The sequence below is a fragment of the Mytilus galloprovincialis genome, chromosome 1 (genome assembly GCF_965363235.1).
Source record: "Mytilus galloprovincialis chromosome 1, xbMytGall1.hap1.1, whole genome shotgun sequence".
Classification (NCBI taxonomy): Eukaryota; Metazoa; Mollusca; class Bivalvia; order Mytilida; family Mytilidae; genus Mytilus; species Mytilus galloprovincialis.
Window position 1 is genome coordinate 108,408,857 of NC_134838.1, and position 16,139 is coordinate 108,424,995.

Consider the following 16,139-nt stretch of genomic DNA (forward strand, 5'->3'; position numbering starts at 1 on the left):
GGCAAAAAAAATATTTTAAGTTCATTAGACCACATTCATTCTGTGTCAGAAACCTATGCTGTGTCAACTATTTAATCACAATCCAAATTTAGAGCTGAATCCAGCTTAAATGTTGTGTCCATACTGGCCCCAACTGTTCAGGGTTCAACCTCTGCGGTCGTATATAGCTGCGCCCTGCGGAGCATCTGGTTTGTTTTTCATGCACACGTATAAAAATTGCGGTTTTTATCCAACGCAATCATATGTTTGAATTAACGTAGTTTTCAATTTAGATAAATAAATAAACACAACAAAAAGTGTCTTTTCAAGAGATGCACAGAATTATATATTAAAAATTAAATACACAAAAAGAGTGTTAAAAGCAGCATTGTCTATAGCTGTTTCATTCATCTTGGGGCTTTTCAAGACCTATATAAAAATATATCTGCTACGAGAGAATCCCGCACCGGGTCCAGAAACCGTGTATACTAGTTCGGCGAACTAGACATCTACACTTATACTCCGTAGCATATATATAAAGGCGATACTGAGTTCACTGTGAGGGACAAAGAAGATAAAACATGCACATTTTAAGCTCTATATTTGAATTTCTCGGGCTCTCTATATATATAAAGAGGTAACACTCATTAAAACATGATATTGGCAATTTATTATTGGTACCCAGGTATTCATTAAGTATAGGATTAAAAGACTTAAAATTATCTCTGAGACGCTACATATATTGACCCGTTCTTGACAACTTGAGTCTGTTGAAGTTAAAACGCCGATCGAGCTATACTGGTTTATAGACAAATATGGTATTGTAAACAACTAAATTGCCATATATGGTATTTGCGTAAAACGAAAGTAGCATTCAATCTAATCATATTTTATAGACCTACCTGTAATGTTTTAAAATAGACTTTACCAACAGCTTATACCTGTATGAATTATCACAGCAACTTGAAAGGATATATAGTCAGAAACTTTTTGCTCCAGAAGAAATGTCGTAAGTTCAAATTAATTTTATTTTATTTTATTTCAAGTATATTAAAATATAGGTAATTATATTCTCTGGTTTTAAATTGATAAAGAAAATTTTATATAAACCAACATTTTTTTTGACATGCAATTATTAACGAAAAAGAGAAATTTAAAAAATATTCGAGAACCTCTCAAGAGCTGAAGCAATCAATGCACTGTTCATTTTAAATACATGATCAGTTTTATTTTATCTATATGCATTTATCATATTTGCTTTGTCATAAGGACTCTTATATGCGCCACTGAACGAGTACAGGCTGTGTCATTCAAAACATATAGGGTTTTTATTCGAATATGCAAAATTTAAACCGGCAAAATAATTCTGCAAGGTTTGTAGGAATGTAAATTCAACTTGCGTTTTAATGGAGCTCTATGTAACTAATGACAATTTACAAAGATTATTGCTATGTAAATTAAGTCTTTCACTTTTAAAACACTTTTAAGAGTTTACAAAATAAAATATTGATCTTTACTCAGTTTGTGGTACCATTAGTATTAATTTTAACGCAGCTGGTTTTTTTTGTTTTTGTTGCTTTGATTCTAAATGCATGTTATCTTTTGTAGTGCAGATGAAGATAAATGGCAGCCCTGTATTCATCAAATTCAAGGCACTGGGAAAGAGGTATAGTATTGGAAAAGCAAAGCATGATTGGTCAATCTAATTAAAACATAGTTCTCTGATTTCGGTATACTCCTATGATGCCTATGTATACGAGCACGCGAGTTAATATGGATAAAATTTTATTCAGATTGATAATAATATATTTTCCAAGCACACTAAGATTTTGCTGTGCCTGATCTTCTGCAATTTCAAGCTACACTTTAAATTGGATATGACTAATATTGGGTTCCATAAGAGATCATAAGACCATTTCATTTGTTCAGGTTTTCATTATCAATACATTGGAATGATTTCATGTGTAAAGGGCTGTAAAGGGGTTCTTTACATATACATTTTGATGCAATAGATTTTCCTTCATGTTGCATGTTATCAGACATTTACATATTTTTTTTCTTTATTTCAGCGGCGAATAACTATAAGTTTGAGTGAAACTTTACAAAAGTTAGAAGTTGAGAAAGTGGCCTTAAGTATAAGTGGATTTCGTTACTGCTCTGATGTAAGTACACCAATGTACATTTCAAAGTCTTATCGTTTCCTTGTGTTTTTTCATGAGTCCATGAGCTCGTCTGCCTTATTTCAATAAAAAATCACAAGGTTCCAGTTTCTCCAAAAGAGACTTGAACAACCACATATATAATTTAAAAAAAAAACCACCCCAGTATACTATGAAGCTGCAGAGGGAAATATAGCCCTGATTTGCGTGAATATATATAGTATTGACAAGAGAAACAACAACGAAAGAATAATGCAATATCCAATTAGATTATCATCTCAACAAAAGTTGTTAGTCGACTTTTAACCCATGTAGAACCTTTATTACACAAACAAAAAAAAAACGTTATTTAACACACTTGTATTTTTAATTATTCCATATTGTAGTTTTACAGATCATTGTTAACAGTTGGGCTGAACAAAATCAGTGGAACATCACAGAAACAAGTTTTTATAGCCATAGAAAAGATGCTTTTTGAAGGTAAACTATCTTTTAATTTTGCTGCCATGTATCAATATTTTCCCGAAGCAATTTCTGTTTTTCCCCATACAATAATTTTTTCAGATTCTTCCAGTTGTCTCATCTAATCAATTCCTTCATTGTATCCGGTGACGTTTTGACTATAAAAGATAAAATGATTGTCGTTCATTATTAAATAATGTCCAGTCGCAAATATCTCATTTATATTCATGATGGCCATGATGAGTCCATACAAGCAAAGTCTTATTAGTCTTCGAGTCTGGCTTTTAATAAGCCACAGAAATATATTGCAGAATTACAAGTATCCGTAGTAGCTACAACACTCCTGAATGTCTTTCTTTTTTAATTACACTGTGTCATTTTAAAAGCCACATGGTATTTTCTCTCCCTTAATTCACAGTTCGAATTTCTTTTTAAGAATTTTACATTTGAACAAAATCATGACAGATATTGCATTATTTTGAACGACCAAATCTTAAAAAAAGGTGATTTTTCGGTACGTTTATTCTGATTGTATAATTCTAATAATTTAAAACTGGCTCCCAATGCAAACTGAGCTGAATTCATGAATGCATGATTGTAATATTCAGTATTATTCTTTTCCGAAACAAACCAGAAAGATTCCAGTCCCATGCATTTCACATATTACAAGTTCTAACACTTTTATTTTTCCAAAATAAACCAACTGTTCGAGGCAGGTTTTTCATTTAAAACAATTTGCTTTATTTTCAGCTTTATCTTCTGAAACAAATCTTATTTGTGTACGTAAACTGTTGAGGACTGCATTGTCATCTTTGGAAAAGGGAGAGGGGAATAGAATTGGTAGTAAGCGGTTGTGGAACAAACATAAGGAGACAGTCAGCAATCTGTTATGTCGATTGGACATGTATGAAATTAAATCGGTTTGTATATTTACTATGCTTGGTCGGAGAGGGCAAAGGGTTGCAACTACCTTGGTGTGCTGAACAAAAATAACAACATTGCCACATTATAGTTTCGATACTTATATTTGGATAGATCTGCAGGGGCGGATCCAGGATTTTGGAAAGGGGGGGGGGGCGAAGTTTTTAAACGCCCTGAATGCCCGCGATTTCGCGGGTGTGTTCTGATGTTCTTGGGTCTAGAAAATGCTTTAAAGCAGCATCTAAAAATTGCTGACTTTTTTTGGGCTAAAAAACATAAAAAATAACTTAGCATAAAATGCACTTTTTAAACGGTTCCTGACTTGGGCATGCATATTTTATAGTTGCTGTCAAGTGTAAGGGTTGGACATTTTTGATGCTGTATTCTCTCTATCAATTGTCTATCATAAGATTATAGTATGGGTTCAAAGCTATGTACTGATATACATATTTGATGTGTCAGTAAATAATTCTCGTTTGTTGTATGTTAAGTCAGTCAGGATTCTACTTCGTCAAAATTATCTCCCCATTACGCCAGTTAGTTTTCACAATCGTAGAAATGGAAGCCATTGCACAGGGACTCGGTTAGCAGATTAAAATTTTGTAAATCAATGTTTTTAATTTATTTTTTATTATTTCCTGTCTATTTGCATTACTATATTAACGTTTTTAACGTTGCCATCACGATTTCTTTCGTTTTCTGGCAATGTGCAGTTTACTATCCATATCCATATACTGAAAAAACCTATGGTCCCTGTGAGCCATTGTAGGGATGACGCGCTACCAATTTTGCTCTTGAAAACCGATAAATTTATCCGCGTAGCACCATTACGATCCTTTATGTCAGTTGTATTTTAAAAGACAAATGTATCTACTAGCTATTGAGCATCAGTTAATGATATTGTCTGTATTGATTCAACTTAAAACTATTGTCTGATCGGTTGTCAGGTGGAATTTTTGAAAATTCATAAACATTTAAAAAAATTCTAATTAAATATTTTGTGGAGGGGCAGACTAGATTTTTTTAGTGGTTGAAGACTATAAACCTTAGTTATCACACCCAAAAAAAATATTATTTTTCAAAGATATGCATTTTCATCATCCAACTTGAAAGACTGTCGTCAAGTACTTTTAGTAAAAAAAATAGCTATTCGAACACACCTACTCTGTTTTTATGATTCATTATATAGGTATTTCACTTGACCCATATATTTAATCTTTTAGTTCTCTAATTTTTATATGTTATAAAGTCAACCTGTAGCTTTGATATATAAAAATGATAGTATCTGAAGCGAGATGATGTATGAAATATTCTTGCTTTGTACGTTTTCAAGACAAAATATTCAACTCAAACATGCCCTAACATAAAAAGGTGCACTCGATTTTCTCTTTTCGATACAATTGTTACCCATTTTTTAGAATTTTTTCTTGAGTCACATAATGGAAGGGCAGACACGAAAATTACTGAACTAATAGATTGATATGTTCTCCGTTCGTGGTTATTTTTTCAAAAAAATCAGAGGTTATGCATTTTCTACATCCAACTTGATAGATACCCATGTCGTCGACTAGATATCTAATTTTTCTGCTTTACTATAATATATATGTAATAGATAAATTGAAACCTTATGCAAATGGTGTTTTTAAAATAGAACACTTCGTAATTGAGAAGAAAATTGTCATTTTATTTGTTTCTATTAACTTTTAAAGTTTTTGTTACTATAGTAAACATTACAGTAAGCATTTATCGCCTTCTCTAACAAAGCTTCGATTCGTTTGTTCTATTTCAACCGGGTTTCCACCTGAAGTTGGCATAACCTCACAGATTTCTTGTTGTAAGAAGATATACGCCGGGCTATTCGATGAAATTTACGATACGACCGACACGAGTTGAAAAAAACAAACAAGCTTTTTTTTATCCAAATGTTTTGTTGATATGTTAAACCCAACAATATTAAGGGAAGTGAGGGGTTCCAAATTAACCAAAGGCTACGAATGAGTCTGAAATGACAACGAATTTATAAACGACAGTCGACAAATGGAGACATAAAGGCCACACCCAGCAGACAGGTTTCAGTCTGGTCTTGAAAAAAGTATTCAATATATCAGATCGGTCAAATAACATTGCAGTCAGACATGCAAACCCCCGGCCCCAAAAAGGACCCGTTTTTTATTCATCATGTTCTGTTATTGCTTTATAATTCTGTTGGAAATTTTCGTTTCTAATAGCAAAAAGTGGACAAAATTACTGTTTTCAATCCAGATACGACCATATTTTTTGTTTAAGGCAAAAATCATTCAGATTTTTTCTCTCAAATATCTCTGACTGCCTCCTCAAACAAATGGTTCGTACCTTAAACTTAAAATCTATCTAATTTATAAAAGCTTATACTTACTGGGGATCATTATCACTATGTTATTTTAAAATAGACTAGGGCGTTTTGGGTTAAACATAATTTCGGTAAATAATATTGCTGTGGAATTTTTTTTCTTCATTAGAGCGTAATAGAGTATAACTTTCTGTTTTGTGGAATTGTGAAATAGAAGTCAACACGTTCTTGCTCAATCTGTTTCGCTTTTAAGGTGTCATGATTGACATGCTCAGCCTATGCAATGAGTAACTGTAATTTGAATTTCAAAATTACTGAGTTACGTTTTTTCGACAAACTGGTCAACTCAACCATAGCGAATCACATGCATTTGATGCGACTGTCATGCAAATGAGAGGTTAAGTGCTATAAAACCAGATTCAATCCACCGTTTTCTACATTTGTTGAAAATGCCTGTACCAAGTCAGGAATATGACAGTTGTTGTCCATTCGTTTGATGTGTTCTGTCATTTGATTAGGAATTTCCATTTTGAATTTTCCTCGGAGTTCAGTATTTTCAGTTCTGATTTTACTTTTGACATAGTCAGAAAATACCAGCAAAAATTATCTTTATGAATAATGAATTGTCGCATAAAAATTAAGTCCACAGGAAATTGCAAAGTTCACGAAGTCTAGTCTGATTAATCATTTAACAAAAACAAAAAAAAAAGGTTCAAGCCCTCTACGCCCCCCTCTGAATCAGCCACTGGATCTTCACTTTAGGCTTATGTTTCCTATAAAGTAATACAGATTTTATATATCTGTTAATTTCTATTTTAATTACGACAGGACAATTATAATGAAATAAGCAGAACTTTCAGCATTGAATCCAATCTAATTCCTTATTGAATTTCAGAGAGAAGAAGATGGCAAGCCAATGTTTCTAGATCTACCAAAGGAATGCATTTACAACATTATTGCCAAACTGTCAAATCCTAAAGACATTCTAAACCTTGGACAAGCTTGTAGCTATCTTAATGTCATATGTGAAGATTCATTACTATGGCAACAGCTATGCTTCCTCCATTTTTCGGAAAAACAGGTTGCTTCACTTTTAACTGACGACTTGGATTACAGTGACACTAACTGGACACACATGTTTCATTTATGTAAAAGGTAGGTAAATATCCAGCTCCATGTATATTAAATAAACTCCTCATAGGTAACCAGGTTTAAAAATGTGCATGCCAGACATAGTTTTGCCTACAAAAGACTTATCAAAGGCGCTCAAATTAAAAAAAGTTAAAAAAAAAAAAAAGCAAATAAAGTATGAGGTTATTGGGGGTCACCCAAGCGTTTTATTGGAACCAGTAAATTTAAACGAAATCATTGTTTTTCCAGTCGGAAGGAGGACAATACATCTGCTTGTATCAATTGACTATCTACATCTATGCATGCAGGAGAAAGCAGCTCACAAGATTTCTTTAAAAGATGAATCGTCAAAACTAACCACTTTTGGAGACGGAATCTTCACAATTCATTTTTGTTGAAATTGTTCTCATCCTGAATATGCATGCATTATTTACCACAGAACCTGATATTATAATGTGTATAACATGTTTGTCCAGCTTCAATGAAGACTGTTATTTACAGAAATATTATATTTTCAAACAGGCAATTCAAATTAACATTTACTGAAGTGTATGGAGACGAGGTTGTTTTGTGTGATAATTGTAGGAAGTTATATTCACTGTGTATCATCGCCACCGGAAATTGGGTACTAACGAAGCGGAGAGAAATAGAAAAAAAAGTAAACAAGTTAAGAATTCATTCAATTTAAAACTTTTCCACTCATTTGATGAGGGTGCCGCTTCAGAATTGATTTTCTGATATATAATTCTTTAGATTATTAGGCCGATAAGTACAAAATTAATACAAGATTTTGTGTTATACTCCAAAACTTGCCACTTAGTACCGGAAAATTTTGAGGTCGATCGTCCTCTGTCGCCCCATTCTCACGATATTGAACTGTTTTTCATTATTTTTCCAGACACGTTTTTAGATTATTAGAGTGTGGCATCATATTTACTGAAATTTGTTGTCAAAAAGATGTTTTTTAAAGAATACGGACAAAAACATTGTTTGATCATTGTACGGCGAATTGCAGGTCGTTGTACGGCGAATTGCAAAATAACAACTTTTGCCTGTACGGCGTCTTGCAATATATTATAATTTTAAGAGGAAATTAATCACTGTTTAGATAATATCGAGTGACGATATTTTGTTGATATCAAAGCTTTACAGGCTTACAAATATACAAAATGACTTACTTATCAAACATTATTAAATATATGCCGTTAATTCCGTTCATAAGTCGTCGTTGCGTCCCGCTATTCGACTTTGTACAAAAAGTTTTTTTTCAACCATATTATCCTAAATACATTCATATATCGTTATACTTAAACGACTGTTGTCTTATTTGTTGTTAGAGTGAAATTTTGTAAGTTCAATAAAATAAACCGCCCATTCATCTTTTGTTGGTGCTAGTTTTTTTTTGTTTTTTTTTAGATAAAACCAGGCAGTGGAGATGTGGTATGATAGCAAATAAGATATCTATCCATCAGGATCAAATAAAGTGTATGTAATCAATTATATGCTATCGTACGACCTTCAACAACGAAAACTCGTACCTTATAGTCGGCTTTAAAAAGCACCGACCGAAAAATGTGGAAGGATTCAACAAGAAAACTAACGGCATAACAAAACAATTTATGAAAAACAACAAATTTGATAAAGATGAACCAACGACAACGTGCACCGAACCACAGGATCGATATTTTGGACAGACACATAAAGTATGTGCTGGGTTAAATACACTGTTTGATTATTTAATTTCTGAAATGATTCATTTGTAAAAGTAAGGATCGAGAAATAAATCGTGAATTGCATTCAAATTAATTTTCTTCTCAGTTTCTTTTTGAAAATATATAATGTGTATATATGAATGTTTGTCTCTAATATTTAATTAACTGTGCATTTGTATTCAGATATCGCAGATCAAATTTATTCGTTCATTGTTTAATCATACGTTTTTTGATTGAGTTAAGTCTGCCAATTGATATTTTATCGTATGTTTTTCTTTGTTGTGATGTTATGCTATTGTTTCAGAAAAAGGGAGAAGGTTTGGATCCATTAAAACGTTTAATCCCGCTGCAAATGTTTGCACCTGTCCTAAGTCAGGAATCTGATGTACAGTAGTTGTCGTTTGTTTATGTAATATATACGTGTTTCTCGTTTCTCGTTTTGTTTATATAGATTAGACCGTTGGTTTTCCCGTTTGAATGGTTTTACACTAGTAATTTTGGGGCCCTTTATAGCTTGTTGTTCGGTGTGAGCTAAGGCTCCGTGTTGAAGGCCGTACTTTAACCTATAATGGTTTACTTTTTAAATTGTTATTTGTATGGAGAGTTGTCTCATTGGCACTCACACCACATCTTCCTATATCTATATACATCTTAAATGCTGTCAAGCGAATGGTATTTCTATCTTATGCATTTTGTCTAATGCATAATTATATTGGAGGGGAGGGGGTGGGGGGGGGGGGCGCAATTGGTAAAAACAGTTAACAACAAATTTTAAATACTGAGAACAGTTAACAGCAACTTTAATTTACCCTTTTTTCCAAACGAACCCAAAAGCAATGAAAAGGGGAAGTGCACTGGCGGATCCAGAAATTTTCATAAGTGAGGGCCCAATGACTGCCTAAGAGGGGGCCCGCTCCAGTCACGCTTCAGTGATTCGCTATATAAGCAACCCGGTCCCCTGCCCCCTAAATCCGCCTCTGAAGTGCATATCTTCAATGTATTCAAAAGTTTGAATACCACTGTACAAAGTCGCAGAAATGCCAAGCTTTATAAGGAATCTTTTATAAAGCTGACTAATTTTCAGAATACACACGCAAGTACCATATTTTTTTATTGACACATGGACAGACAATTGAACGGATGGAAAAGCAGACGGAGTGATTGACTCCAAGAAAAATGACTTTATCATGAATAATCAAAAATGCTTCAAACAGCAAAAGGGAGGCTTCTTCTGGTTATGTGTATTGTTGAGTAAATGTTGTATGTCAATCAGTCGTAGCAAACTTGGGTTATCGTCATGACGTAGGAAAGTGTAACAAACAAAAAGAATGAGTGAATACTATAGAGCACAAACATTTTTTTTTTTATGGCGGGGGCTCTCATAAATTATGGTAACATCTCAGGGTATTCATACGACTCTTTGCTTACATGATTTTATTAAAAGGAATTACGAAAGTTTATTGATTTTTATTTTAAATCATCAAAACCAGTGTATAAATCAGAAAGTAACATGTAAGGTGTCACAAGTTGAAGCACTCTTTCATCTCCAAGTCCCGATTATGAACTCTGAGGTGATATAAAAAAAAAAGCCTTGGTCCATCTTTACATTTCCGAAGTCTTAGACTAGCAAATTTGACATCATTTGAGAACCAAGTCCTCATTTTTCGGCCTCTTCTACCAGGCCACACTGTTCAGTTATTTTACGGATTGCAAATTGAAAAGGTACTTCATTTTTCACCATTCCATTCAGGTACTCTGGGTCAATGTAACTTGTCAAACATTCCATATACATCTGAATTATTTTCATCATAGGACTGACCAGGGTTTTAGCTGGGTAAGAAGTGACCCTTCCTTTTAAAGTTTTGGATACATTACAAATAGAAGCCAGAAATAACTACATTGGTTAGACGTATAGGGGGCCTTGAGATATCCCAAAACATGTTTAACACTGCCGCATTTGTTGCACCTGTCCCAACTTGAGTCCGTAACCTCTGCTATATAGTCTTGTTTTTATTCAATTTTTAAATTTTGGTTCATTTATATGTTTCAGCAAACAAACATTGAACTTCTACCCCCTTTTTGTAGTTAAATGATTGCTCACTTAAGAGACAGCTTCATGTATACCAATTCACAGTTACAAGTTTAGTTTCGTATTATGGCCATGGTGAATTTTCTAAATATGAAAGTTTTTGTACAATTAAATTGATTTTTAGATTGTTGAAGTATAATATAGACTTCCTAGTGGGTTTATATGAACATTTGGTTTGTTTGTAGCATGTTTTATAAGCCATTTTTCAGTTTGACTGACCATATTTTCCAATCCGTACAGCCATAGATTTAGAAATTTGTATTGTTTTTCCACAAAGATTTGACGCTCGATCTTTTTAATTTAATTTTATGGAAAAACCAGCGGAAATGCATATGATTTATGTTTACCTCTTGATAGATATATATGTCTATGGTTTCAGGAAAGGTATCACTCTAATTGATTGAAATTTTCCTTTGGACTAAATTTTTGAGACCTTTGTGTGACATGTTCAACCCCCTATTTTGCAATATTTGGTATTAAATAAATGCTGATTGTTGCCATGGTTACACAAAAACAAAGAGATTATATTTCACCATTATAACTATTGGAAATCAAATCTATGGACGATTCTCTTTCCATAAATATACACATGCATAACTCAAATATAAAGCATTATTTGTTAGGAAGGAAGGGAAAGAGGGTGTTTAAAAATTATGAGTTTCAATTTTAAGTTTTTTTCCTATGTGTATTGCCACCCCACCCTAGTGCACAATTTTCTGTCTGCGTTGGGTTGTTTTCTTGTATTTGGTCGGGCTTCTGATTCTTTAACATTTTCCTCATTTCCATTCTCAATTTTATCAAGAATCTACTATACTCAAAGACTTTTAAAGACAGTTACATATATGCTGTTTATGTCTTTCCTTTGCGGAAGCAACGTAAAGAAAGAGATGGACAGCAAATTTTAATGTGATACTTGTAAATAGCAGTTAAGATCAGTTTACAGAGAAAATGATGCCAAAAACAGTGAACACTTTAAGCATTAAGTAACAGATAACAGGAATCCCAATTTCAAATAAACAGTTAACAACATTGCAAATTTTAACAGAACAGATTACAGACAGTGGGTCGAAAACAGTTAACAGTTTAAATTTATCTCAAATAACAGTTTTAAACAAAACCTTGAAAAGGACAAAAACAGTTTAACATAAAAAGGTACATCCCCTCACCTTAGATAATTGAACTTAATACTTTATTTTCTTTGAAAGGACGGTAAATGAATATTCTAAAATTAGCAAGTTGCCATACAGTTGAAAACAAGTTGCCATACAGTAAATTTGTCAACACGAGCAAGTTGCCGTACCCTAGACTTTTTTTTTAATGGTCTATATTCTTTAAAATACATCTTTTTGACAACAAATTTCAGTAAATATGATACCACACTATAATAATCTAAAAACGTGTCTAGAAAAATAATGAAAAACAGTTCAATATCTTGAGAATGGGGCGATAGAGGACGATCGAACTCGAAATTTTCCGGTACTAAGTGGCAAGTTTTGGAGTATTACACAAAATCTTGTATCAATTTTGTACTTATCGGCCTAATAATTTAAAGAATTATATATTCGAAAACCATTTCTTAAGCGGCACCCTCATCAAATGAGTGGAAATGCTTTAAATTGAATGAATTCTTAACTTGTTTACTTTTTTTCTATTTCTCTCCGCTTCGTTAGTACCCAATTTCCGGTGGCGATGATACACAGTGATATTGGAGGGTAAGTAATTTATCGCAATAACAATACACAAACCAAAACAGATCTATCCTTTATGATTAAAAAGACTTTTTTCAAATTTAATTTAAAAATTGACTGTTAATGACAGATCTTTGCCCGTTTCCATTACTTGGGATGAATAAGAGATTGTCATATTCAGGGATCTCCATGGCCTGTTTAACGATGGCGCCCCGCCATCGTTCAAATGTCTTGCGCCATCGTCAAATGACTTGCGCCATCGTTCAAATGTCTTGCGCCATCGTTAAATGACTTGCGCCATCGTTCAAAACTGTGATCGCTTTTATAGCCTGACGCTATTTTTTTAGCAATTATAATCAAATGCATGTAATTGCATAACCTTCAGGCTTTCTTTATGGTGTCTTCCCGATTGTCCCACTTTTTGAAATTACAGGTAAAAAGGTAGTGAAATTTTGTGGGACAATCGGGAAGATGTTTGTGGGACAATTGGGAAGTTTAATTGTGGGACAATCGGGAATTGTTTTGATTGTGATTAATCAGTTTTTGTAGTGTGAAGTAGGTAATTACAGGTTATAACTAACCATTTTCTTGTAAAATATGAAAAAAAAGAACATAAAATAATTATTAAATATTGTATTTTGCACATATTAATATGAAATAACAGCAAACATAGAATATAATGTAAAGTCATAAAATATCAGATATCAATCACTACTTATTTCTTCATTAATGCATGATAATGGGTTTCAAACCAGCATTTTAGAACACAATTGATAATATAAAGCACACATATTGTAGAAGGTTCAACAATAAAGCATACATAATACATAAGTATACCATTAAAGTATAATCATACACTCAAAATATCATATAAAATTGTAACAAATCTAGTCCAAATGTAACAAGTAGGAGGCAGTGTCTGCAAACTGAAATACGGAAATATCACCATTCTGTAGTTGGGTGTGGCACTTGGATCATCTTTTTCAAACCGCTGTGCCATCCTTCTAAGTGGTTTGTTGTCCTTGGTCCTTCTGTTTGATACTGATTCCATAGCTGGGTGCAAGAAGTCTTCAGTCTTAAGTAGTGAGAAGAATCTGGTATAGATGTACTTTGACTTCCCAGGTAATAGTGCAAAAAACCAGTGGGAACATCAATCAGTGCATGCAGAGTGTATAGCTGTTCAAAGATTGATGGACATGTGCAGAAGGTACCATCAGATTGTATTGTTGTCGTTCTTTGCCATGTGTTGTATGTTGTTGTCAGTGGCGAATACAAGTATCTTATCGTAGGTACCAGCATTGATTAGCAGAAATCTTTCAGCTTCTGTTGTTTGAGTCCACTCATCCTGGAGGTCAATGTTAAGTAGAGATGTTGGTAGATGTAGTATAAGATCCTCTCGTTGACGATAAAGACTGGATTTCAGAGAAGGGAAATTTGTGAGATGTTCAACCATCCATTGAGTATCGTCATTCCATTCTGGTGTACGAAGCTTGGCTATTTCCTGTTTAAAGATTGCTGGTACATGAGTGGTCTCTGCTCTACATCTTTTCTTTATGTGTTGCAATACTTTGGTGACCTCTAGTTTGGCTGGGTTTGGTGGATGATTGTGTACTAGGTTGAATCCAATTGGTATGTTGTTCAAGGTGCAAATAGTTGAATTTATACTCTTTTTTTTCAATTGTATGCATTATTTTAACTTTTTTTTTAGAATTTAAACAAAAAATATTAAATCTATTTCCTTTTTTTTTTTTTAAATGTATGCATTTTTTTTATATTTATTTTGAATTTAAACCAAAAAAAAGTTAATTATAAATGTTGGTATTTGTATTTGTTTTATAAATGAAAGTAACATTTTAGAAATGTTTTCTAGATACGAAATGTTATATTATTTAATGAAAAGTGCATAAATTTCATAATTTAAAAAAAATATCATATCTTTTAATAAATAAAATGGATATAATCCAAAAATAATACTTTGAAAGGTTCATTCAACCTATGCCAACATTTTGAAATTTAGGTATAAAATTGTGTGAAAAAATGTTGGCATAGGTTGAATAATTTGTTACAGATTAAGTGTTATAAAAACATAAATTAATTAGGGGCTAATCAATCTACAACCAGTTTAAACGTAGCATTGATGTTTACTCAATATACAATTTCTTTTACAAGTACTAGTGAAAATGTAGGTAATTGTGTGTGTTGAGGATCTCTATTTCATATAGGAATAAGTTTAAAATTAGTAAAATGAAATAATGGAAGGGGGGGGGTGGGATTTTATGAATTTTTATTTAAGGAACAATCATCTAGTCATATTGAATATCTATGAGTGTCATTTTCATGAATAATAAAGAAATATATGATAAAATATTGAATTTTATGTAAAATAGATTCCTTCAAATACAATGGCATACACCACTATTGAAACTCATGAATTTCATAGATACTGACTCATGTAAAATATCTATTTTAAATGTTCACTATTAATTCCAACACATTCAGAGAATAAGACAAATTTCACTAATATGATTGCCTCAAAAGTCATACTATAGAATATGAATTGAAGCTGCATCTGCACAAGCAGCTGGTGTCATGTTGTTATCCTTTAGTTAAAAAACGAGACATAGCGATCCTACATTCCGTCGACGTCGACGTCGGCGGTGGCGGCGTCCACAAATATTCACTCTGTGGTTAAAGTTTTTAAAATTTTAATAATAACTTTCTTAAACTATTCTGAAATTTTAATAATAACTTTCTTAAACTATTCTGGATTTCTACCAAACTTGGACAGAAGCTTTTTTATGATCATAAGATAGTATCCAGAAGTATTTTTTGTACAACAAAAAATCCATTTTTTCTGTATTTTTCTTATAAAAGGACTAAGTTTTTCTGCCAGGAAACATTACATTCGCTCTGTGGTTAAAGTTTTAAAAATTTGAATAACTTTCTTCAACTATCATGGATTTGTACCAAACTTAAACAGAAGCTTGTTTATGATCATTAGATACATTGTAGTATCCAGAACTAAATTTTGTAAAACAAAAAAGCCATTTTTTCCCGTATTTTACCTATAAAAGGACTTAGTTTTTCTGCCAGGATACAATACATTCACTCTATTGTTAAAGTTTTTAAAGTTTTAATAACTTTTTTATACTATCCTGGATTTGTACCAAACTTGGACAGAAGCTCACAACTCAATATATAATGAATAAAAACAAACACAGAGTACTTCAATTTTCTAAACTACCCGTAAAACAAAGTAAATAAATAGTGTACTGTCCAACTGGAAAGTTGCTGCCTATAAATGAACCAAAAAAAATATTTTTTTTAAATTTATTTAAAATTTTATATTGCAAAATTAATTTGATTTAGAAAAAAGTTTGTGTTGAAATATGTTATATTTGTATATTTTGTTGCCTGTTAAAGTATGTTTCATATTTAATACAACAAAATATTGAAAAAGAAATAAAAAAAATTGCACTATTGAAACATTTTTTAGTCTCTTTTTTCTCAAGTATTGTTATGTAATTAATTTTAGAAATTTAGTCTTATTTTATTTTTATAATAATTTAATATTTATTTCAACTCAATTTTGCTAGTATCAAGTGTTCCTTTTTACAATTTGGTCTCTTTAGAATTTGTTTATAATTCCATTTTTTACTACAACACAAT

The 16,139-nt window shown here is 32.3% G+C and overlaps 1 protein-coding gene across 1 annotated transcript; it reads left to right on the forward strand.

Annotated features, from left to right (window-relative positions):
- Positions 1-868: 868 nt before the first annotated feature.
- LOC143064718 (F-box only protein 32-like) lies at positions 869-10,921 on the forward strand. Its single transcript, XM_076237805.1, has 8 exons — positions 869-988; positions 1,588-1,645; positions 2,049-2,141; positions 2,525-2,618; positions 3,351-3,520; positions 6,746-7,005; positions 7,504-7,606; positions 10,907-10,921. The coding sequence occupies exons 1-8, from the start codon at positions 984-986 to the stop codon at positions 10,919-10,921; spliced, it is 798 nt and encodes a 265-aa protein (XP_076093920.1). The 5' UTR covers positions 869-983.
- Positions 10,922-16,139: the final 5,218 nt, after the last annotated feature.

Bases quoted from the DNA above. Each gene is read 5' to 3' on its own strand.
- LOC143064718 (XM_076237805.1), top strand. The intron at 2,142-2,524 runs GTAAGTACACCA...TCCATATTGTAG, and splicing joins GATTTCGTTACTGCTCTGAT to TTTTACAGATCATTGTTAAC. The intron at 2,619-3,350 runs GTAAACTATCTT...CTTTATTTTCAG, and splicing joins AGAAAAGATGCTTTTTGAAG to CTTTATCTTCTGAAACAAAT.